This window comes from Oncorhynchus mykiss, chromosome 3, assembly GCF_013265735.2.
Source record: "Oncorhynchus mykiss isolate Arlee chromosome 3, USDA_OmykA_1.1, whole genome shotgun sequence".
In the NCBI taxonomy this organism is placed as follows: domain Eukaryota; kingdom Metazoa; phylum Chordata; class Actinopteri; order Salmoniformes; family Salmonidae; genus Oncorhynchus; species Oncorhynchus mykiss.
The window spans coordinates 69589315-69615300 of record NC_048567.1 but is presented as its reverse complement, the minus strand read 5'-3'; the positions used below and the strand labels follow the sequence as shown (position 1 = coordinate 69615300).

Genomic DNA, 25986 nt, shown 5'->3' with positions numbered 1-25986 from the left:
CTCAACCCAATTGGGATGGTTTGGGACGAGTTGGACCGCAGAGTGAAGGAAAAGCAGCCAACAAGTGCGCAGCATATGTGGGAACTCCTTCAAGACTGTTGGAAAAACATTTCTCATGAAGCTGGTTGAGAGAATTCCAAGAGTGCGCAAAGCTGTCATCTAGGCAAAGGGTGGCTGCTTTGAAGAATTTGTTTAATACTTATTTTTTGTAAATTCATGATTCCATATGTGTTATTTCATAGTTTTGATGTCTTATTCTACAATGTAGAAAATAGTTAAAGAAAGAAAAACATTGAATGTGTAGGTGTGTCCAAACTTTTGACTGGTACTGTATTTATGTGTGCATTTATTTATCCATTTAATTATAGTCAAGGCAGCTTTGATCCTCCATACTTAAAAGAAACTCCACTGAAAAGGCATCATATGATGATTTCTGTATTTTGAAAGTTACATATCAATGGACAAATGAAAGAAATACCAAAATATTGTTTTTCGGTGGAGTTTTCCTTTAAGTTTTCCTAACCTGCTATGAAAAGTAAAATCTGATGTTAATTTGAATAAATCTGGATCCCCTCTATCCATGACCCTCCAAGCTTTTCGTAATCGTAGACTGATTCTCTTAACCTGTTACGTTAATTCTCATCACCTGCTGCGTAAATTCTCCTAATATTGTATGTAAAGATAAATCTGACATCAATTTTACAAAAGCTGGATCCCTTCTAGCCATGACCCTTCAAGCTTTTAAATCAACGTCCGGTTTCATCACAATTTTTGAAGTTCACTATCAACAAGTGGACGAGAGAGAGGGAAGAGCTGTGGTCGTCTAACTTGAAGTGTTTGTTATATCGAGATGTTGATTGTATAATCGCTTGAATTATATCGAACACCCAGGACGATTTCAGTGGGTTTTAATCGGTTGATGTCAAGATGACAATTGCACTTTATCTGTAAACTAGTGCTTTTAAATGAAAGTGAAGTACAGCATCGAGTGTGTCTCTGCTAGACCGCTGAGGAGGTTTGCCAAGCGGCGTGGGTCAAGAACCATGCCCGAACTTTCCAAGATGAGGAAGCCTGACGTCAAAGTTGTCATTCTGGGCGACATGAACGTTGGGAAGACCTCGCTGCTTCACAGGTACACGGAGAAGAAATTTAAAGACACCATCAGCACCGTCGGAGGGGCGTTTTTCCTCAAACAGTGGGGACCCTACAATATCTCCATTTGGGACACTGCTGGTAAGGTGTTCAAAATTGACTGTAAGGGCTCGTTTAGTAGGCTACACTGATTTTTTTTAAATGTGTGGAAGTTCGGTGACTAGTTTCCTCAATGTTTGATCTCCACCGGCTGTTTTAGAGAACCTCTACACATTTTAAAATCAGTGTAGCCTGATATTATTTAATTACGCAAGTCAGTTAAGAACACATTCTTATTTACAATGACTGCTACCCCAGCCAAACACGTACGACGCTGGGCCAATTGTGTGCCTATTACTCCCAATCACGTCATATAGCCTGGAATCGAACCAGGGTCTGTGGTGACTCCTCTACCACTGATGCAGTGTCTTCGAGCACTGCGCCACTTGGGAGCCCCATAGGCTCTTTACAATGGTCAGCTCTGTTGTTGATTTCCAGTGTTGACTTGTGGAGAGCATGTGACTACACCACCTAAGGGTTGCTTGTCCTGTACAGCCCCTTTCATGACTGAGTGTTAGATTAGTGATCTGGTTTACCAGTTTAAATAAACTACTGAACAAGAACCACAGTCAGACAAGTCGATGCCTATTACGTTTTGATAAAATTGCCTTGAAATCATGGCTAATGGGGTTGCTAGAAGATATCAACCTTACCATTACGCTTGTTTACACTGAGCTACACTAGGGTCAAATGACAGTCATGGTTACATTAAGACACTGGTGCCGGGCGAGATATGGGTTGGAATACCTACCTCAATGCAGCGACGGGATATGCCACTGTACTCCAAATGTTAATTATCTGCACTGATACATAGAGAAGTTTTGAAATACTGCTTGTTTTAAAGGAGAACTGCCCTTTTCGTCGTCATGCTACAAGACATGACCAAACATCTCAATCCAAAATCATTGCTGCAATAACAGTCTCCACTCTTCTGGGAAGGCTTTCCACTAGATGTTGGACCATTTTTATGGGTACTTGCTTCTAGAGGTCGACCGATTAATCGGAATGGCCGATTAATTAGGGCCGATTTCAAGTTTTCATAACAATCGGAAGTCGGTATTATTGGACACCGATTTGGCCAATTTAAAAAAATATTTATTTTACTTTTTTTTTTTTACACCTTTTTAATCTTTATCTAACTAGGCAAGTCAGTTAAGAACACATTCTTATTTTCAATGACAGCCTAGGAACGGTGGGTTAACTGCCTTGATCAGGGGCAGAACGACAGATTTTTACCTTGTCAGCTCGGGGATTCAATCTTGCAACCTTCCGGTTACTAGTCCAACGCTCTAACCACCTGCCTCTCATTGCACTCCACGAGGAGCCTGCCTGTTAGGCGAATGCAGTAAGCCAAGGTAAGTTGCTAGCTAGCATTAAACTTCTTATAAAAAACAATCAACCAATCAATCATAACCACTAGTTAACTACACATGGTTGATGACATTACTAGTTTATCTAGCGTGTCCTGCGTTGCATATAATCGATGCGTTGCGTATTCATGAAAAAGGACTGTCCTTGCTCCAACTTGTACCTAACCATAAACATCAATGCCTTTCTTAAAATCAATACACAGAAGTATATATTTTGAAATCTGCATATTTAGCTAAAAGCAATCCAGGTTAGCAGGCCATTTTAACCAGGTGAATTTGTGTCACTTCTCTTGCATTCATTGCACGCAGAGTCGGGGTATATGCAACAGTTTGGGCCGCCTAATTTGCCAGAATTTTACGTAATTATGACATAACATTGACGGTTGTGCAATGTAACAGGAATATTTAGACTTATGGATGCCACCCGTTAGATAAAATACGGAACGGTTCCGTATTTCACTGAAAGAATAAACGTCTTGTTTTCGAGATTACAGTTTCCGGAGTCGACCATATTAATGACCTAAAGCTCGTATTTCTGTGTGTTAATATGTTTAAGTGATTTGATAGAGCAGTCTGACTGAGCGATGGTAGGCACCAGCAGGCTCGTAAGCATTCATTCAAACAGCACTTTTGTGCGTTTTGCCAGCAGCTTTTTGCTGTGCTTCAAGCATTGCGCTGTTTATGACTTCAAGCCTATCAACTCCCGAGTTTAGGATGGTGTAACCGATGTGAAATGGCTAGCTAGTTAGCGGGGTGCGCGCTAATAGCGTTTCATGTCACTCGCTCTGAAACTTGGAGTAGTTATAACGCTGCTTTGAGGGTGGCTGTTGTCGATGTGTTCCTGGTTCGAGCCCAGATAGGGGCGAGGAGAGGGACAGAAGCTATACTGTTACACTGGCAATACTAAAGTGCATATAAGAACATCCAATAGTCAAAGGTATATGAAATTCAAATGGTGTAGAGATAAATATTCCTATAATAACTACAACTTAAAACTTCTTACCTGGGAATATTGAAGACTCATGTTAAAAGGAACCACCAGCTTTCATATGTTCTCATGTTCTGAGCAAGGAACTTAAACGTTAGCTTTCTGACATGGCACATATTGCACTTTTACTTCTCCAACACTTTGTTTTTGCATTATTTAAACCAAATTGAACATGTTTCATTATTTTTTTAGGCTAAATTGATTTTATTGATGTATTATATTAAGTTAAAAATAAGTGCTCATTCAGTATTGTTGTAATTGTCATTATTACAAATAAATAAATAAAAATGTCATTAATCGGTATCTGCTTTTTTGGTCCTCCAATTATCGGTATCGGCGTTGAAAAATCATAATCGGTCGACCTCTACTTGCTTCTATTCAGCCACAAGAGCATTAGTGAGGTTGGACACTGATGTTGGGCGATTAGACATGGCTCGCAGTCGGCGTTCCAATTCATTCCAATGGTGTTTGATGGGGTTGAGGTCAGGGCTCTGTGCAGGTCAGTCAAGTTCTTCCACACCGATCTCATCAAACCATTTCTGTATGGGCCTTGCTTTGTGCAGAGGGGGGATTGTCATGCTAAAACAGGAATGCGCTTTCCCCAAACTGTTGCCACAAAGTTGGAAGCACAGAATCGTCTAGAATCTCATTGTATGCTGTAGTGTCAAGATTTCCCTTCTGGAACGAAGGGGCCTAGCCTAAACCATGAAACATAGCCCCAGACCATTATTCCTCCTCCACCAAACATTACAGTTGAAACTGCATTCGGGCGGGTAGCGTACTCCTGGCATCTGCCAAACCCAGATTCGTTTGTCGGACTGTCAGATGGTGAAGTGGGATTCATCACTCCAGAGAACACGTTTCCACTGCTCCAGAGTCCAATGGCGGCACGCTTTACACCACTCCTGCTGACTCTTGGCATTGCGCATGGTGATCTTAGGCTTGTGTGTGGCTGCTTGACCATGGAAACCCATTTCATGAAGCTCCTGACAAATCGTCCTTGTGCTGACGTTGCTTCCAGAGGCACTTTGGAAGTCGGTAGTGAGTGTTGAAACCGAGGACAGATGATTTTTAGGCTCTACATGCATCAGCACTCTGCGGTCCCGTTCTGTGAGCTTGTGTGGCCTTCCATTTTGCGGATGAGCCGTTGTTGCTCCTGAATGTTTCCACTTCACAGCAATTACAGTTGCCTGGGGCAGCTCTAGCAGGGCAACGATCTGACTTGTTGTAAAGGTGGCATCCTATGACTGCCACGTTGAAAGTCTGAGCTCTTCAGTAAAGCAATTCTACTGCCAGTGTTTGTCTATGAAGATTGCATGGCTTTTTGCTCAATCTTATACACCAATCCGCAAAAGGTGTGGCTGAAATAGGCGAATCGACTAATTTTGAAGCGGTGTCCACATACTTCTGTGTATACATTTAGTAGCTAGCAGTAGCCACCATAGCCATTTTGGAATGGCAGTGTCAGCCAATTAGCTCCTTTTTGTTGTTCAACGTGATGTCATTTCCTAATGGCTGATATGCCTACTGCTGCCTGGCATGAGGACGAACAGTGCAGTTTCCTTGGAAAACAAACTCTTTTAATCGTCTCGATAGAGCAGTGTGGATCAAGGTCAAATGTATAGTACAGTGGCATATCCCATCCCTGCATTGAGGTACGTTTTCCAAGCCATATCACACGCCGGCTCCACGGTTTCTTAATGTAGGTTAACCATGTTTACCTTCCGACTTCAGTGTAAACAAGCGTAAAGATAGGGTCGGCGTCTTCTGGAAAGGCTCGGGGCAATGCCTAACAGCCAACACTACTGATTTTGCATGATTTTTACCAAATGTACAAAATCAAGGCCCAGTTGATATAAAGAGACAAAATGTAGCAAATCAAGTCAACATTTTGTAATGATGACAATCGGTTTATTCCTGTGTTACCCAATCAAAGACTCCCTGTGTTACCCAATCAAAGACTGCCATCTCAGGGTTACCCAATCACATTTGCGCAAGTCTGGAGGTGGTGCACGTAATGCATTATGCAATGGTGACTTAATTACAATATTGAATTAACCAGAGTTTCATTGAATGATGTTTTGGTTGTTTAGACCTGAAATTTTCAGAAAGACAGACCTGAACTCCACATTCAGTGTTTTTGAAAGCCCCCATGCTCTCATCAGGTTGTAACCTGTAACCAATTCCTGTCATTTATTTATCTGTATCAAATTGGAACTTTCTGATATTCTATAATAACAGGGGAGATGTGATGTCTGGATATATGACCTACATTTTGACCATCCTGGGCCCATATTTACCAAGAGTTATTTGGCCTATTTAGCGATTTTCTTACGAACCCAAGACAAAAATAGACCATGATTTGGGGGATTTTCTAGAAAAGTAATCCTTAGAATGGTCCTTTTTGTAGAAAGGATTCTTGACATTTGTATCTAAATCTATAATTGAGAAAATATTTATCAAATTTGGCCAAGCCTCCTTTTTGACTCTGTAATGTTTCATCTGTAGGTGCTACAAAGCTCGAATTGGTGTCATATGACGCTTTACCGCTTGCTCTGTAATATGAGGAGTATTTTGATCTAAGTAATATTTAGTTTTGCATTAATGGGACCTCTGCTACTTTTTGAAGTCATGGCCCTTTTTACTGAGAAATGGCATAGTAGGCAATGTAACCAATCACAGGCCTCTTTATAATTGTATCAATGTACATTCTGCAAATCACTAGCAGAGGGTGACCACTTTGAATCCACTTTCATTTTGTTTGTAATTCTTCCAAATTTTGGTCATAACTCTAGAAGTAGACTTATGCACTTATAATTCACGGCAGCTAAAAGAAAGGTGACTTGGTCATATGACACTACAATGGGATAAAATGACTATTAGCAACAGCAACATGATTTTGGTCAACTTACCGCAAGAAGTGTTTAATTTACTTTCACAGCATTGTCAGAAGTCGTATGGGACTTAGGCCTAACTCCAGTCAAGTGACTGTCTGATGTTGGTTTAGAAAGGTAGAAAAACCACTGAAGCACATCAACACTATTTCCCATCCCTGCTCCATATCCCCATGACCTCTCTGCAGGATGCTGTTGTCTTTAGTCACTCACTGGGTTAGGGCTAGAGTTGGGGCTAGGGCTAGGTTTAGGTTTAGGTTTACAGTAAAGGGCTTTGCTTTCTGACTCCGTCACAGTGCTGTGTCCACGTGAGGTTCAAATAGGAAGTTGATCTAGTTATATGATTGTGCAATTAAGGCATAAACTGTTTGGGAGTGGATGATTGACAGAAAATAGTAGGGCTCAGAGATGTTGTAACTTCCCCCAAATCCTCAAATCTCTGGCTACGTAGGGTGTTAAACCATAAAATGCTTATTTCATTAAATGTTTATTGAGATATGTTCATTCAATAGAGAATTGCATCAGAAATACAATAGATAGTCCAAACCCTATCTCGCAAACAATTTCAAAGATTTTGCTGAGTTAGTTCATATAAGGAAATTGGTCAATTGAAATACTCATTAGGCCCTAATCTATGGATTTCACATGACTGGGCAGGGGTGCACTGGTCAGCCAGGCCCACCCACTGGGGCGCCAGGCCCAGTTTCCCCTCAAAAGGGCATTATTACAGACAGAAATACTACTCCCAAATTCTCTAAAACAACGGATGGATGGATTATCTTGACAATGGAGAAATGCTCACTAACAGGGATGTAAACACATTTGGGCATAACATTTTTGGCTCTTTTTGCTAATGGAACTTTTTTTTTAGATTTTTTTTCAGCTCATGAAACATGTGACCAACACTACATGTTGCATTTATTTTTGTTCAGTATAGTTCAGACGATATGGAGGTTTTTACTCATAATGTAGCATGATTATAGTGAATATAGAATGTCATTATGGTCACAAAGTGGTCGCTGCTTAATCAAACTGTCACTGCTCCATGGTCAGAACGGCACTTACTTCAAACGTCAACTGGCAAGCTAGCTGGCTTGACACTCCGTAACGTTAGTTTACCAGGCTTTTCGGGCCAACTGGACATTCCTCTCGTCCATCCCGCTCGACTCCTTGCCTACTCCTTGGTCTTCTTCTTGGTTCAAAACTAGATGGCTGTAGTCAGGTGACTTATTGTCAAAAGCAACCCACTTGTAACACAGCCACCTGGTGAAGGCAGTCAATGGCTTAGTGTTCCAAAACTGTTCACCTGTTTCTAAACTCAGCCAAAAAAGAAACATCCCTTTTTCAGGACCCTGTCTTTCAAATATAATTAGTAAAAATCCAAGTAACTTCACATATCTTCATTGTAAAGGGTTTAAACACCTGTTTCTTATGCTTGTTCAATGAACCATAAACAATTAATGAACATACACCTGTGGAACGGTCATTAAGACACTAACAGCTTACACAAGGCAGGCAATTAAGGTCAGTTATGAAAACTTAGAACACTAAAGAGGCCTTTCTACTGACTCTGAAAAACACCAAACAAAATATGCCCAGGGTCCCTGCTCATCTGTGCGAACGTGCCTTAGGCATGCTGCAAGGAGGCATGAGGACTGCAGATGTGGCCAGGGCAATAAATTGTAATGTCCGTACTGTGAGACGCCTAAAACAGCGCTACAGGGAGACGGGACGGACCGCTGATCGTCCTCGCAATGGCAGACCACGTGTAACAACACCTGCACTGGATCGGTACATCCGAACATTACACCTGCGGGACAGGTACAGGATGGCAACAACAACTACCCGAGTTACACCAGGAACGCATAATCCCTCCAGTGCTCAGACTGTCCACAATCAGCTGAGAGAGGCTGGACTGAGGGCTTGTAGGCCTGTTGTAAGCAGGTCCTCACCAGACATCACCGAAAACATCGCCTATGGGCACAAACCCACCGTTGCTGGACCAGACAGGACTGGCAAAAAGTGCTCTTCACTGACGAGTCTCGGTTTTGTCTCACCAGGGGTGATGGTCGGATTCGCGTTTATTGTCAAAGGAATGAGAATTACAGCGAGGCCTGTACTCTGGAGCGGGATCGAGTTGAAGGGTCTGGGGTGGTGTCATGGCATGATCGGACTGAGCTTGTTGTCATTGCAGGCAATCGCAACGCTGTGCGTTACAAGGAAGACCTCCTCCCTCATGTGGTACCCTTCCTGCAGGCTCATCCTGACATGACCCTCCAGCATGACAATGCCACCAGCTATACTGCTTGTTCTGTACGTGATTTCCTGCAAGACAGGAATGTCAGTGTTCTGCCATGGCCAGCGAAGAGCCCGGATCTCAATCCCATTGAGCAATTTTGGAGCCTTTTTGGATTGGAGGGTGAGGGCTAGGGCCATTCCCCCCAGAAATGTCAGGGAACTTGCAGGTGCCTTGGTGGAAGAGTGGGGTAACATCTCACAGCAAATCTGGTGCAGTCCATGAGGAAATGCACTGCAGTACTTAATACAGCTGGTGGCCACACCAGAGCTCAACGTTACTTTTGATTTTGACCCCTTTGTTCAGGGACACATTATTCCATTCATGTTAGTCACATGTCTGTGGAACTGGTTCAGTTTGTCTCAGTTGTTGATTCTTATGTTCATACAAATATTTACACATGTTAAGTTTGCTGAAAATAAGCGCAGTTGACAGTGCGAATACATTTTCTTTTTTGCTCTCTCTGTGTGTGTGTGTGTGTGTGTGTATATATATCCAAACTAAGACTGAATTTCATTATCTACTCTCCCTGACATTTTTTGTTTCAGTTTGCATTGTTAATTTCTTGTATCAAGTTGATTTTGATTGGTCCAAAGTGCGGAAATACCTCCGCTACTAACGCCGAAATATGAGGAGATGCAACCAAGAGCTGTGTAGTCTACACTAGTAACGATCACAACAAACTAACGCCCTTATTTAATCAACACTTTTGTACAATCTAATGATTAATTGTATGTGATTCATAATAATATAGGCTAAAGAAATAGATTCAGACATTAATTTAGTAGCACGCTCTTGAATTTACCCGCGTTTCACTCCATTCTAGAACGGTGCGTGAATTCCGTACAGCATGGTATACCCAGACTGGTGAAACTGCTTTGATTCTGCAATCATTGAAAACAAGGAATGAATGTCAGCCAAGTCTATGATATCACAAACCAAACAAATGAAATGGGAACATCACCAAGATTGGTTCCTTCTCTGTGTACCCAATGGGAGTTTCTACTGTGACTTTTTAATTTATTTTTTAAAGCGGACTCATGTTATGACACTTGGGGAGGGTTAGCTTTTTAGTATAGCCAACAGTACAAATGTAAAGACGAACGCATACTCCCAAACACCTACTACTCAGAACGCATACTCCCAAACACCTACTACTCACACGTACACTCATCCACACATTCAGTCTCACTTCAACCAAAGGATGTGGTTGCCTAAACATGACTGTTACCATGGTTACTCCATGGATATCAGTCTGAAAGAAGTCGCTGTAGAGGACTCCATAGTCTCTACAAAGCAGAATGTTGAATAAAATTATATTTACACTTGTAGTAACTTGACAAGGAATGCCCACACGCATTTCTATATTACTTTCCTTCATTTTCAATCAAAAAAATAAGATATACAAATGCAGCAAAGCTTTACAGCCCACTCACCGTGTGATAGTCGCTTTGTACAGATCCGACTCTGGGTGGTGACCTCATCAAAGGGAAAATGCCACGGTCAATGCCAATAACCATGCACACATGAATAGCAATCATACTATACTGCAGGTAAGTACAATACATAATTATTTATATAGTGTCCACACTAACACTTCTCCCCCTTAATTTCATTACCCCCTGTAAGGAAATAAACAGGGTAACAGTAAGCCACATCAGTGTTTCCTTTTTTCTTCACAACACTTTAGAACTGCTGCTAGTGTTACTGTAAATGTAAACAATATGACAGTCCTTATTTTCTACTAGGTCTTTTGTTCCACACACACTAACACCACGAGTGTCTCTTCTTTCAGAAGGCTTGTGACTACGCTGTGATCTGCGCAGTACTCCTGGTGTTCCACGAGACACCGGTAAGATGTCTCCCAGTGGCGATGGGTCTGAGGAGCACAGGAGCGGGTTGGGCGTTTGTGAAATTCCATCACCCTCTGCTGGAACCACTGAATACCGCTTTTCCTCAGATACTGTTTCCTGTGGGATTTCAACTTGTATACTACCACCCGCTGTTCCATTTGAAAACATGGTATTTTCTTTGTCAAAGTGCAGGCGGATGTGATCCTGGTGTCTGCGCATGACTCGACCATCAGTCAGTTTTACCACAAAGGAGGCTGGACCACTGACTCAGAATGATACCTGGCAACCAGTGTTGGCTGCTTGTGAAGTTGTGGATGTAGACGGTGTCATTGGGTTTTAACTGTCTCGCCCTCGCGTGGTGGTTGTCTTTTTTTTGTTTCTCCTGCTTCCGTTCCACTCGTGCTTTGATATCCCGACGCAGTAGATCCAGGTGAGCTTTTGGACATCTAAGCTGGAGCCTGTCCTCTTTGTGGCGTGATGCTGTAATGGAACAAGAACCGAGAGAGCTTAGTTGTGATGGTTCCTCCAGTCATCCTTTTGAGCCCCTCTTTCAGTATCTGTACAGCCCGCTCCGCTAAGCCCTTTGAGGACAAGTGAAATGGAGAGCTGCGGACATGGAGAAGTCACAGGTAAAGGTTGTCGAACGTGAGTCAGGCAGACCGTGGGTTGCAAATAGCCACCGAAGCTTTTCGATGGTTGTGATCGCTGTGATGTTGCTCCACCGTGACAAGGAACATGTGGCCCACGAAAGGGCCTGCAAAGTCTATGTGCAGCCTGGACCATGGGCGGTCAGGCCACTCACTCCCATAGATGTAGTGGCTTGGGTGGAGCCATCATTATTTAACTTTGGTTTCTACGTCCTGATCCATGTTAGGCCACCAGATGTAAGATCTGGCTAAACTTTTCATCCGGGAGGCACGTGGGTGAGCCTCGGATCTCATCTATGACTTGTGAACAGCCAGGGGAGGAACAACTTCTCTGGACTGCCAGAGTATGCAGCCATCCTGCACACTCAGCTCAGTATTGTGCTTTGCATAAGGTCTCAGTCCATCATCCTCTGACAGGAGGCCAAAGCTGCATAAGGAATCTTTTCACTTGGGCCAGGATAGGATCCCGGTTTGTTCACTGTTTGGCAATCTCTCCATTAGGAAAATTGTCTCTGGAGGCACCACAGTTGTGGCGGGCATCTCTGGTAACAGACGGTTGAGCTCGTTTGTGTTGTCCTTCCCCGCTCTGTACACGAAGGTGTACTGGTAAGCTGACGGTGTGAGGCACAGCGCTGTATCCTTGCTGAAGCCTTGGGAGGAATGCATCTTGATTCCTTGAATAAGCTCTTCAGTGGTTTGTGGTCAGTGCATATGGTGAAATGACTACCGTAGAGGTACTGATGAAAGCGTTTCACAGCAAAGACTATGGCCAGACCTTCCTTGTCTTAATGAATAACCCTTCTCACCACTCGTCAGTGTGCATGATGCAAATCCAATGGGTCTCTCTGATCTGTCCTCCATCTGATGAGAGTACTGCCCTGATGCTGTAGGGCGAGGCGTTACATGACAGAATTATCTCTTTGTCTCGGTCAAAATGAACCAGCAGTTGTGCTGATTGTAGTAGTGCTTTCGCTTCCTGGAAAGCTTTCTTTTGTGCTGGCCCCCACTATCATTTATGGTATTTGTGGCTCAGCTGAAAAGTGGAGCCAACACTTAACAGCTCAGGGGGAGTAACTTACCATAGTAGTTCACCATGCCCAAGAATGACCTGCGCTCAGACATGTTCTTGGGATTTCTAGCATCGTTGATTGCGCTGACTTTGTCCTCCACAGGACAAACCCCGCACTGTGATCTTGTGACCTAGGTACACTACCGTTCAAACGTTTGGGGTCACTTAGAAATTTCTGTGTTTTCCATGAAAACGTACATGAAATGAGTTGCAAAATGAATAGGAAATATAGTCAAGACATTGACAAGGTTTATAAATAATGATTTTTAAGTTAAAAAATTGTCCTTCAAACTTCGCTTTCATCAAAGAATCCTCCATCCTCCACAGAAATTACAGCCTTGCAGACCTTTGGCATTCTAGTTGTCAATTTGTTGAGGTAATCTGAAGAGATTTCACCCTGTGCTGAAGCACCTCCCACAAGTTGGATTGGTTTGATGGGCACTTCTTACGTACCATACGGTCAAGCTGCTCCCACAACAGCTCAATAGGGTTAAGATCCAGTGACTGCTGGTCAGTCCATTATAGACACAATACCAGCGGACTGCTTCTTCCCTAAATAGTTCTGGCGTAGTTTGGAGCTTCGCTTTGGGTCATTGTCCTGTTGAAGGAGGAAATTGTCTCCAATTTAAGCGCCGTCCACAGGGTATGGTGTTGCAAAATGGAGTGATTTCCTTCTTCAAGATCCATTTTACCCTGTACAAATCTCCCACTTTACCACCACCAAACCACCCTCAGACCATCACATTGCCTCCACCATGCTTGACAGATGGCGTCAAGCACTCTTCCAGTATCTCAATATTTTTCTGCGTCTCACAAATATTCTTCTTTGTGATCCGAACACCTCAACTTAGATTAGTCTTTCCATAACACTTTTTTTCCAATCTTCCTCTGTCCAGTGTCCTGTTATTTTGCCCATCTTAATATTTTCTTTTTATTGCCCACTCTGAGAAATTGCTTTCTTTGCAACTACCTAAGAGGCCAGCATCGAAGTCGCCTCTTCACTGTTGACGTTGAGACTGGGGTTTTGCAGGTACTATTTAATGAAGCTGCCAGTTGACTTGTGAGGCGTCTGTTTCTCAAACTAGACACACTAATGTGCTTTTACTCACTCCACTTTCTGTTCTGGTTTGAGACAGTTTGCACTGTTCTGTGAAGGGAGCACAGCGTTGTACGAGATCTTCAGTTTCTTGGCAATTTCTCGCATGGAGTAGCCTTCATTTCTCAGAACAAGAATAGTCTGAGTTTCAGAAAGTTATTTTTGTTTCTGGACATTTTAAGCCTGTAATCTAACCCACAAATGCTGATGCTCCAGATACTCAACTAGTCTAAAGAAGGCCAGTTTCATTGCTGCTGTAATCCGAACAAGAGTTTTCAGCTGTTTAAAATAATTGCAAAAGGGTTTTCTAATGATCAATTAGCCTTTTAAAATGATAAACTTAGATTAGCTAACACAACGTGCCATTGGAACACAGGAGTGATTGCTGATAATGAGCCTCTGTAGATATTCCATAAATCAGCCGTTTCCAGTTTCAAGTCATTTACAACATTAACAATGTCTACACTGTGTTTGTGACCAATTTGATGTTATTTTAATGGACAAATGTGCTTTTCTTTCAAAAACAAGGACATTTTCTAAGTGATCCTAAACTTTTGAATGGTAGTGTGTCACACTCTACTTGGAATGTGCACTTGCAACGCTTCCCTGCCTCGGAGAATCTCTAACACCTGGTCCAGATGGCTTGTTCTCCTCCTACGTCTCACCTGTAACCAGGATGTCACCCAGGTACGCTGCTACATGAGGGATCCCATTCCAGATTGTCCTCTGGAAAACGGCTGGACTGGATGCCACGCCGAAAACCAAGCGGTTGTACCTGAACAAGACTTTGTGCGTGTTGTCTGACACACTTGAGTCCTTGTCCAGGAGGAACTGTTGGTAGGCAATGACTCATGTCAAGCTTTGAACGTCTTGCCTCCAGCAAGCATCGCTGTTGATGGGGAGTTTGTAGTCCCCACATATACGCAGTGATGTCACTTTTCAGAACGGGAACAATTGGAGCTGCCCAGCGGGAGAACTGAATGGGTTAGTTTCTTGCAGCTGCTCCAACTCCATCCACTTTCTTTTTCATGGCGTAAGCCACTGTCCTGGGTTTGAAAATGCGAGGCTCTGCCTAGGGATCCACAAACAGCTTAACTGCAGTGTGCCCAGTTCATCTTTAAAAATCTCAGGGTACGTTTGAGTGACATCCTCAGTCACGTGTGTGTGTGTCTGTTTCTCACCCAAGTGCAGTTGTATTTTGGTGAGCCAGTCACACCCTAGTAAACTAAGCCCATTCCTTTTCACCTCCAGAGGCCCCAGCAATGGTATGGTCTCCCCGGTGTTCGTACGCAGTTTGATCCCTGCTGGTGTGAGGGCTGAGGCCTTTCTTGAGCCCCACATTTGTTTGTAGTTCTCCTCACTGATAAGAGGCAGAGTTCCTCCATCTGCTTTCCATCTCCCCCCACTGTAGCATAGATGGGCTCTGCACACGGCTCACTCACATTTAAACATGTTGTAGGAACAATGCTCTTCCGTGCTCTCTAGGTGGTGTGCTGCTGACTGCGGCTTCTTAGCTGTGAACTTGCCCTGCCCAGTCTGCCCACCCTCTGGCTTGCTCCTAGGACCCCTGCATTTTTTTTTTTATAGCTAATTGTCCCTTTTTTTGCAATTGTGACAGACCGTATCTTTGAACTTGGTTGTTTGCACGTATTCCCCCACAACTAACATTCCACTGCTTTTTTTCCCCTGATGCACTGCACCACTTCCTCTGTTAGCCTTTTGAATATTTTTCACATTATTAACGGCCATCTCATCCCTTGAGATATTTCTATGGCTCTCTTAAATCAGTGTGGCTTCCCCCACCAAACGGCACTCTATGCCGTCCTCATTAATGCCACAGACTGATCTGTCACGGAGCATGTTCTCAAACACAGCCCCAAACTCAATATTCAGAGTTCATGTAATTCAGCAACAAAGTTAGCAACAGACTGACCTGTTTTCCGTAAATGGCAGTTAAACTTGAACCTCTGGACAATCACCGACGGCTTCGGATTTTGGTGAGTCTGAACTAAAGCAACTAGATCCACAAAAGGAATGTCCCCATAGTGTAGCTAAATTCCTCATAAACTTGTAGGTTTTAGCCCCACACACACTCAAGAGGATAGAACGCTGTTTAGCCTCACTTATTATTTTATTTCACCTTTATTTAACCAGGTAGGCTAGTTGAGAACACCTTCATTTAACCAGGTAGGCTAGTTGAGAACACCTTTATTTAACCAGGTAGGCTAGTTGAGAACAACTTCTCATTTGCAACTGCGACCTGGCCAAGATAAAGCAAAGCAGTGTGAACAGACAACACAGTTACACATGGAGTAAACAATAAACAAGTCAATAACAAAGTAGAAAAAAATATGTCTATATACATTGTGTGCAAAAGGCATGAGGAGGTAGGCGAATAATTACAATTTTGCAGATTAACACTGGAGTGATAAATGATCAGATGGTCATGTGCAGGTAGAGATACTGGTGTGCAAAATAGCAGACAATTAAATATAAACAGTATGGGGATGAGGTAGGTAAATTGAGTGGGCTATTTACCGATGGACTATGGACAGCTGCAGCGATCGGTTAACTGCTCAGATAGCAGATGTTTGAAGCTGGTGAGGGAGATAAGTCTCCAACTTCAGCAATTTTTGCAATTTGTCCCAGTCACAGGCAGCAGAGAACTGGAAGGAAAGGTGGCCAAATGGAGGAAGTCATCTGTAATTCCATTTGCCAAAACTGTCCCATCCTTTCCACATATTCCATCCAGTGCTTTTTCTCTTCCACAAACTCAGTGATGGTCCCAAACATTTCCATTATAACGCCAACGTTAGGGATTTTTTTTCCTCGTTAGTGATTTTTCACTTGCTGCTGATTGTCACTGTTGGCGTTTCCCTCCAGCGCCACCTGCTTTCCGTCGCTCATTTCTTAGCTAGCTTGCGTATCGCCCTGTACATGCTGATCCTCGTCGCCAAAAAGATGTAGTAACACAGTGGTCTAAGGCAGTGCTAGAGGCATCACTACAGACCCTTGTTCGATCCCGGCCTGTATCACAACCGGTCGTGATCGGGAGTTCCAAAGGGCGGCGCACAATTGGCTCAGTGTCGTCCGAGTTAGGGGAGGGTATGGCCAGGGTAGGTAGTCATTGTAAATAAGAATTTGTTCTTAATTGACTTGCCTAGTTAAATAACTTTACAAGAAAGGCCCACACGCATTTCTATATTACTTTCATCCTAAAAGATAAAAGGTGTACAAATGCAGCAAAGCGCTACAGCCCACTCACCGTGTGATAGTCGCCTTGTACAGATCCGACTCTGGGTGATGACCTCAGAGGAAAGGTCACGGCCAATTCCAATAATAACCATGCACACATGAATAACAATCATACTATACTGCTGGTAAGTACAATACATATTCAATGTAATTATTTATATAGTGTCCACACTATAACACATTACCTGTACATGCGGTTGGGCCTTTTGGCGGTAGGAGGTGGAGCTGGCGTATCCACAGGGAAGTGATTACCGTTTTGCTGTGCCGGTAGGTTCTTTCGCTGGTATTTTCTACCTGTTGACTCAGTGCATCACATGCAATATGTAAACAATAGCTGAATGTAACCGCATTCTGGCTAGTAGAGTCATGAGAGGAAACTTTCCTGATCCAAACACTCGTTTCTGCCTGACGTAGAATTTTATGCCATTCAACATCACTTCTTCAGGTGGCAGTAGCCTCAGTGGGCTCGTAAACAACCAGACGTTACGCTTTTCAGGGGAAATGGAAGACTGTGATGTGACTTTGTTTTTTGATGTTAACAAGGAGACACTCCATTTTAACTGGATTGTTTGAGCAGTGCTGAAGAGAATATCCTCCGCCTTTTCACTATAATTCTTTTTTTTGTTCTCGTCAAGACCAGAATGTGGGGAATCTAGTTTCAGGCGTTTCTTTCAAGCTATGATAGGTTATAGTAGTATTTATAATAAACCGACAATTACAATCCCGGAAATGTGCCCCTTTACTTCCTGTAGAAGTTACACAGCCAGCTGCCGGTGGCTGCTCAGTCACATGACAGGGAGGTGACTGTGTAGCGGGTCAGGGTGACGGCATATGCTTCAACCTCCCACTCACCCATAACCCACTCACTGGACCTAATATAACCCTGCTTGATCATGCTGTACAGACACACCAAGGGGGAGGGGTGTGGTTTAGTGTCTCCATGATCAGCACTTGTTATCCTGATTGGCCCTCCTCCCAGCAGATGTATCGTCTTCTGTTTATTACCCTGCTTCATACTGTCTGTTTCTGAGCAGAATAGGACCCTAGCCCCACTGCCCCGCACTGAAATTTTACCCTGGAGAAAGTTCTTTCAAACAACAATCTTCCCCTCCACTAACTCTGATCCTAGGGATTTGTCTGTCAGCATACTTGATTTCAGCTCAGTTGGCTCTCCTTATTTGTTTGGTTTTCATGTCAGGCAGGCTACTCCTGGATACTCAGGCCTAAGGTTTAATTACTGTACATACTGTATCTTACAACCTGTGAAACATTTCATGTGGACCTTGTTCAAAGGCTCCCTGTATTTTTGCACGTATTTTGGCTGTGACCGTGAAGTGTTCAGAACAAAGTCTCCAAGATCAAACTTTACTTGAACACACACTGAAGAGCTCTTGCATATTTCTACAACAATGGTTGCTTTTGTTTTTCAGCTATTCTCTTGCTCTCTCTCGCTACCTGTAGTTTGGAAGCCCGTTATATTAAGCTTGTGAATTTGTCTGTTGTCGTCTTTGCCTTTTACTTGACATTCATTGGTCTATATTAGAACACAATCGTGTTTGTTTTGACTCTTGTGTATGAAACTACTCTCCTATGTGCTTAACGTGTTCTGATAATTCTTTCTGGTGTGTCCCCCAGGTCGGGAGCAGTTCCACGGGCTGGGCTCCATGTACTGCCGGGGCGCTGCTGCTGTCATCCTCACCTACGACGTAACCAACTGGCAGAGTCTGGCTGAGCTGGAGGAGCGCTTCCTGTCCCTGACCGACACTGCCAATCACGACTGCATCTACGCCATCGTGGGCAACAAGGCCGACCTCACAGACCTCCAGGCACAGGTGGGAGCCACCCAAGACGGCCTAACCGAGGACCAGGGAGAGGAGGACGGGGAGAGGCCCAGGGTGCCTTCTGCCTGCCCCACCCCTCCAGCCTCTCCAGTCTCCCTGTCGGGGGTGTCGGTCAACAAGCAGGTGAGCCGGGAGGATGCAGTGGCGTTGTATGGGAGGATCCTGAGATACAAGGGTATGGAGGAGACTAACAGCCTGCCTGCTGACAAGATGTGCTTTGAGACCAGTGCTAAGACGGGCTACAACGTGGACCCTCTGAGGCGCTGTTTGACATGGTGCTGCCCTCCATCATCAGGAAGAGGACTGAGAGAGAGGGATCACCCACCGTGGACCTGGATGAGTGCATCGGGGCAGGGAAACGGCCAAGGACCGCCTGCTGCTAGGGACTACCGAGTTTTAGACTGATCGTAAAGAGGAGTTTTCATGCCATCTCCATGTTGCTCTCCAAAAAGATTTGTCAGCATTGACCGATTTTTGATACACATACTTTCAAGCAATCAATCAAACATATTTTTTTTCTTCCAATGAGATGCCAAGGATTGTTATGGAGTAAGAAGGAGTTGGATCTCTGAGGCTCTGATATGCATGTAATTGAGTTCTGGCCAAAATGGTGTGTAGTTTGTAAAATGGACTGTTTAGAAATCAATCACATATGATTATTGTCTTGAATGAGAATGTCACATGCCTTTTTGTTCAACAGCACGAATTGTTTGACTACCAGGGTGGGCACATTTGAATTGTGTAAAATTAATCTTATTGTAAGGATGTTTTTAAATGTTTGTTAAACAATCAGCTTTGTTTGCATTTGTACGTTCTGTTGCATGTTCATTTTTATTACATCCTTTTTTTTTTTTCATTTGCACCTGATCTACACTGGACAATGTGCATTTATATGGAAGACATTTTAAACGTGCTTGATATTTTCAAAGATGATACGATAATAAAGATTCTCATTTTGAAATTGTGATGTAGTTTGAGCTGAGGTGTGAACGTCAATGCAAATTCAACAAACAAAACCATTTATTTTAGTTATGACACCATTACAATACATTTCTATGGATTCAACATAATTACATTGAACTAATGTCCAAAGAAAGCCGTTCATCTGAAGTGGCTGGAAATGTACAATATAAAACTGGTGTTATTTTAATGGCCAATACCACAGACTTCCTAGGACCTAGAATGTGATAGACAAATGCATGCTCTGGAGGGATCGCTGACCAGTTTTTGTTCAACCAGTCCTTGTAGCTTAGACTTTGGACAGAGTTGTTTGCATTTCTGTGCTGGCTTGATTCCAGCAGAGACTGAGCTGACTGTTTCATATGAACAATGTATACTGGGAAAATGTGATGTCATGGGTAAAAAAAAGTTTTTAGTTATGAGTGAATTAAGTTCATTCAGCAGATATAAATATAAAGTAAATCAGTGCATTTTGTGATCAAAGCAATTTGTGAATGTCACGTTCGGGTAAGAGCTGTGAAATATATTGATATAGCGAACAAACTGAGGCAAAGGTTTGCACAGTGGCTCTTATGTTATGTGCGAACACAATGTAAAGCAGAATAATACTGAATATAATACTGAATGTTAAGAGCAAAAACCTCAACCAAACCTAATTTACAATTGGTTGAGGGTCACTATTAGTGAAGTGGCATTAGCACTTTATACCTGAATAATAAAACAAACACTTTTAAAATGTAATAACTGAAGCAGTACACACCAATCCATTTAATCCATTTGATAACTGAAGCGGTGCGTACACACACACATGCATCTTTGGTTGTTTCAGCTGTATGTTCTTGGTATGGTCAGTTAAACATTTGGTGTATAATTATAGCTGAGGTAATAAGTTAGAGCACCATATCAAATTGGACAAACAATTAAAAAGCATTTACATGTAAATTTCATATCGCTGACTTTATGGCAGGGATTTATTTCTTAACACAGCATACTTGCTCTCCATTTGAAGCGTTCACACAGTCCTTCAGTCCTCACAAGTCAAGGTTCGGGGGAGTAGGATGAAGCTGTCCCATAGATGCTGATCTAAGGTTCGTTTTGCGTTTCCGCTTCATGGCTACAGTTAAGAATTGGGGAGGGTAAGCTAAACCTAGATCTGTGCCTAAGACCAAAGGCAATAACTACCTGAATTGTGTTTGGCAGGGGGGTATGGTCACAGGAAATGACATCACAGGGTCAACGGAGACTTAGGGTGAACCAGGTCACAGGTTCTTCATGCAGACCTGACAACGGCTGATGCGTGAGAGGAGCTGGCCTGCTTTCAGGGTCTCTGAGGCAGGTTCTGCATGGAAGGACTGCTCGATGGAGGTGAGCCAGAAGCTGTGTTTGTTGGCGAAGTAGTGGCAGGTGCCCTTGGCCCCGTTACACTCGATGAAGGGCGTGGTACGGAAGTCCTCCAGACAGGAACCAGGAGACGACAGAGACTGACCCCCACCCTCGTCACCTGCTGCTGTGTGCTGGGGGGGAGGGGTAAGAGGTTGTATGAACACTGATACGAACGTCTTATTCAACTTCCTACCTATGGCATTTATATTCCCTGATGTGAAAGAACTGAACAGATTAAAGCAAATTCCCAGTAGGCTTCAATCATATGGCTTTCACCTGTCCTGCGTTTTCAGATCAGTAGAGATGAAGAATGGCAGACAAGGAGAGGAGGGCACTTCAGATTGTGTAGAAAAGGAAGCAAAGAGACTCACCATGAGGAAGGAGTAGCCAATCCACAAGCTGCGCCAGCCAGCAGGGCATTGTGGGATGGTAATATCCTGGCTGTGCACGGCGATGGCGACGGACGGAGCTTCGCACACAGAGCAGCGGCTGATGTAGGGTTTGATATCACCTTCCTCCACGGGCATCATGGGAAGGGGCGCGGTGGTGGACAGCCAATAGGATTTGTCGTTGCGGCTGGCGTAGTAGCAGACGTCTCCGGGGTTGCAGTACAGGAAGGGCATGGTGTTGAAACGAGGGAGGCAGGAGCCCGCCAGACCTGGGATCAACAGATCAATTCAATCAACCGATCAATCAATTAACCAATAAATGTAATCATATAAAATGATGACACTGAGCTACAGACACTACAGGCAAATTTGAGACATCCTTACTTGTTCTATCTGCCAATCCAATTAAATCTTAATAGACATGAGTATAACCCAATAATCATGTGGTGTTTATGTGAATTTCTCACCTAGGTCCTGGTTGTGGGCCTTCTCCTGGCCCTCGAAGTACAGCAGACTGTAGCCGTCCCACAGCTTCGACATGCCCACGGGGCACATGGGGGTTTGCTCTGATTGGCTGTGCTTCACCAGCAGGTATCCCACGCTCACACTGCGGCCCGGCATGCCATGCAACCCTGTAGTTCCTGGGTTACCATGGTGACCTAGGGGTCAGAGAGAGAGAGAGAGAGGTCCAAATGCATCTGTGCGTAATATATAAAATATGTGCAATGTTTTTGTCTGTTTTCTTTTCTAAATGTTTGTGTGGTTAAAATGTATTTACATTAAAAACACAACATTTCCGGGTCTAATAAATCACACCACCATAAAAACAGCAAATGGAATACTGGATTTAATTTGTTTCAGATCAGCATCCTAAAATCTCTTTATCAGTAAGCTAATTACAGAACTAATAATCACTACAGACCATGGGTCATTTCTCTCATAATACACTAGTGGCTCATTCAGACCAATAACACTCTATCCAAACCATTTGGGGGAAACCAGCTCCCCATCTCCCTCTCTTAATCCAGGCCTGAGTGCTATAATTCTAATATACCCCGTTGCCCTGGCACACCTGCCATACTGTACCTACCTTCCATGCCCTGCAGACCGAGATGGCCCCTCCCTCCAACATTCCCACGGTACCCAGGGGCACCTGGTCTGCCACCCACCCCTGGCATCCCCTTCTGCCCCTGGGGCCCAAAGTAGCCTGGAGGGGGAGATGGGGAATAGGGGTTTAAGGGGTAAGGAAGTAGGAAAATGGGGGAAAAAAAGGTCAGAGAAAAGATTGCTAATCCCACAGAAGAAACTGTATATAGAACAGTCTATTATATTGACAACAACACAACACTGTAACACATTCTCCTACCTGGATCTCCAGGGGGTCCTTTAGGGCCGCTCTCCCCTCGTACCCCCTCCGGTCCTCGGATACCCTGAGGACCTGGAGCACCCCTCTCTCCTGGCATCCTGGTGGGTAGTGGGGCTGGGCCCTGGTTACCTGGGGCTCCTGGATAACCTGCAGGACCAGACCAGGCCACACACAGTTTGCACGTGAGAAACAGGCAACTTTCATGATAATGTAGGTGATTTTCAGGTGAATTATAGTGATGTGCAGAGTGATATCAAACAGAGTGAGATGACATCCTTACCTGTGAGTCCAGTACTTCCTTTTGGGCCGGAAGGACCTCGGTCTCCTTGGAAACCAGACCTACCAGGAAATCCCATCATCCCTTGACCTCCCTTCACACCTTTGCAACAAAAGCCATGGCTGTTACTTTTACTGTTTCAGTGAAAGGTTAAACAGCTCAATATTCCCTGTCTGTCAAAAGTGAAACAGATAACAAAACATCATTCTGGATTGTATTTTGGAATTTCTCCTCTATACTATAATCTATACTATAATCCTACATTCTTATGAAAAAGGGTTCCAAAAGGATTCTTCGGATTTCCCCATAGGATAACCCTTTTTGGTTCCATGTAGGAATTACAACATGTAGGAATTCCAAAACAGAATCCAGAATGATGTTTTGTTATCCTACGGGGACAGCCAAAGAACCCTTTTAGGTTCTAGATAGCACCTTTTGTTCTAAGAGTATATGATCCGCACCTTTCTTCCCAGACACTCCGCTCTGTCCTTTGTATCCTGATGGTCCCTGATCCCCCTGCTTTCCTTTCAGACCAGGGAATCCAGTGACGCCATACTGGCCAGTTAAACCCTTCTCTCCATATTGAGAGGGCTCACCAGGTAAACCACGGGGCCCAGGGAAACCTGCAAAACAAAACAACCATTATTAGCACACCAAATACACACACAAAACACTTCACACACTACACATCCCAGAGGATAAAAACTTGGTCCGTTAATCTACTCTAATTCTACACATTCCACTCCGTCATTTTCTACTCCACCTGGCAGTCCTTTGGGTCCAGGGAAGCCAGGTTCTCCTGACGGTCCGGGTCTGTCTGAGGTGCCCTGTGGCCCTTGGGGGCCCTGAAACCCTGGGGGTCCCACCTGGCCCTGGTCACCTGAGGACAAGAAGAGAAGAGGGAGGTCTTAGACACTATAAAACACAAAATGTCCTCCAATCTTTGTAACAAAAAAATGCAATGTTTCTTTAGGAGCAGTGACTAACCTGGTTGTCCTTGAACTCCCTTCAAACCCAGCGATCCGGGTGTCCCGACCTCGGAGTTGGGTATACCTGTCTCTCCCCTCGCTCCCTTAGCACCGGGGTCACCTGGGGTTCCAAAGTTATCCTGACCTGGAAGTCCAGGGATTCCCTTCTGACCCTTCAGCCCATCCAGTCCGAATATACCCTTTAGTCCCGGGAAACCTGCAGAGAGGAGCAGATCAAACACAGTGTTAAGGCAAAGGTTTTGTGTATGTGCACACCCATGTGTGTGTGTGTGTGTGTGTACCTCTCTGTCCGGGGAAGCCTGGTTGTCCATGTATGCCTGATTCTCCGGGGACCCCAGGCCATCCCTTCGTACCCTGGTTGCCTGGAAACCCTTGTTGACCATCAGATCCTGGAGACAACAACCACAGAGAGTCAGACAGGTAACAGTCAGACACAGGCAATGAATGACACTCATTCTAATAATGTGAGCAACAGGGCAAGAAGTCAAGTCTCTTACCTACAGGTCCTCCTGTGCCAGGTTCACCTGGCACGCCCTTCATGCCCTCAATACCATGGAAACCTCCACCTCCCCTGTCTCCCAGATTCCCAATGTAGCCCTTCTGACCTGTAGGGAGAGACAGAGGGCATCAGGAACACTGTTACCATGGTAACACTTCTCAGAGAGCATCTTAAGTAGACTAATTTTCTTCATCTGCACTGATCTTATAACATAGAATAGGTAACAGCAATATGGTGGAGGCCTACCAGGTATTTGCTCTCACCAGTCCATGCAGATGTAGGATCTTAATTTGACCAGTTTTGTAGCAGGAGTAAAATAATCCTGAAGCAGGATGATTAGATTATATATACAGTGTCAGTCAAACGTTTGGACACACCTACTCATACAAGGGTTTAACATTATTTTGACTGTTTTCTACATTTTAGAATAATAGTGAAGACATCAAAACTAGTAACCAAAAACGTGTTAAACAAATCAAAATAGATTTTAGATTCTTCAAAGTAGCCACCCTTTGCCTTGATGACAGCTTTGCACACTCTTGGAATTCTCTCAACCTGCTTCACCTAGAATGCTTTTCCATCAGTCTTGAGTTCCCACATATGCTGAGCACTTGTTGGCTGCTTTTCCTCCACTCTGTGGTCCAACTCATCCTAAACCAACTCAATTGGGTTGAAGCCAGCACGGACAGAGATGGTCGCCTCCATTCGCTTTCCTAGGAAACTATGCAGTATTTAGTTTTTTAGTGTTATTTCTTACATTGGTACCCCAGGTAATCTTAGGTTTTATTACGTACAGTCGGGAGGAACTACTGGATATAAGAGCAACGTCAACTCACCATCATTACGAACAGGAATACGACTTTCCCGAAGCGGATCCTGTGTTTTGCCCACCACCCTGGACAATGGATCGGATCCCAGCCGGCGAACCAAAACAACGACGCCGTAAGAGGGGCAGACGAAGCGGTCTTCTAGTCAGGCTCCGGAGACGGGCACATCGCGCACAGCTCCCGAGCATACTACTCGCCAATGTCCAGTCTCTTGACAACAAGGTTGATGAAATCCGAGCAAGGGTAGCATTCCAGAGAGACATAAGAGACTAACGTTCTTTGCTTCACAGAAACATGGCTCACTCGAGACACGCTATCGGAGTCGGTAGAGCCAGCTGATTTCTTCACGCATCGCGCCAACAGAAACAAGCATCTTTCTGGTAAGAAGAGTGGCGGGGGGGTATGCCTTATGATTAACGAGACGTGGTGTGATCATAACAACATACAGGAACTCAAGTCCTTCTGTTCACCTGACTTAGAATTCCTCACAATCAAATGTCGACCGCATTATCTACCAAGAGAATTCCCTTAGATTATAATCACAGCCGTATATTCCCCCCCAAGCAGACACATCGATGGCCCTGAACTAACTTTATTTGACTCTATGTAAACTGGAAACTACATATCCTGAGGCTGCATTCATTGTAGCTGGGGATTTTAACAAGGCTAATCTGAAAACAAGACTCCCTAAATTCTATAAGCATATTGATTGTGCTACCAGGGCTGGTAAAACCCTAGATCATTGTTATTCTAACTTCCGCAACGCATATAAGGCCCTCCCCCGCCCTCCTTTCGG

The 25986-nt window shown here is 44.0% G+C and overlaps 2 protein-coding genes across 3 annotated transcripts in view; one reads left to right on the top strand and one right to left on the bottom strand.

Annotated features, from left to right (window-relative positions):
- Positions 1-645: 645 nt before the first annotated feature.
- Positions 646-19464, top strand: LOC110520477 (ras-related protein Rab-20). The gene is given in 3 exon segments (XM_021597820.2): positions 646-1233; positions 18295-18753; positions 18756-19464. Coding segments are annotated over 3 exon segments (855 nt in total). The 5' UTR covers positions 646-965; the 3' UTR covers positions 18884-19464.
- Positions 19465-19502: 38 nt separating this feature from the next.
- The window catches only part of LOC110520475 (collagen alpha-2(IV) chain), a 126023-nt gene continuing 119539 nt past the window's right edge, over positions 19503-25986 (bottom strand). For both annotated transcript variants that reach the window (XM_036975025.1, XM_036975026.1), the window contains 11 exons: positions 24362-24469; positions 24146-24253; positions 23863-24060; positions 23639-23755; positions 23337-23498; positions 22879-22977; positions 22599-22745; positions 22323-22439; positions 21700-21891; positions 21215-21501; positions 19503-20974 (listed from right to left, as the gene is read on the bottom strand). In XM_036975025.1, the coding sequence (XP_036830920.1) occupies positions 20720-20974; positions 21215-21501; positions 21700-21891; positions 22323-22439; positions 22599-22745; positions 22879-22977; positions 23337-23498; positions 23639-23755; positions 23863-24060; positions 24146-24253; positions 24362-24469 (1790 nt within the window). In that variant the 3' untranslated portion in view covers positions 19503-20719. The remainder of the gene's footprint in view (positions 20975-21214; positions 21502-21699; positions 21892-22322; positions 22440-22598; positions 22746-22878; positions 22978-23336; positions 23499-23638; positions 23756-23862; positions 24061-24145; positions 24254-24361; positions 24470-25986) is intronic.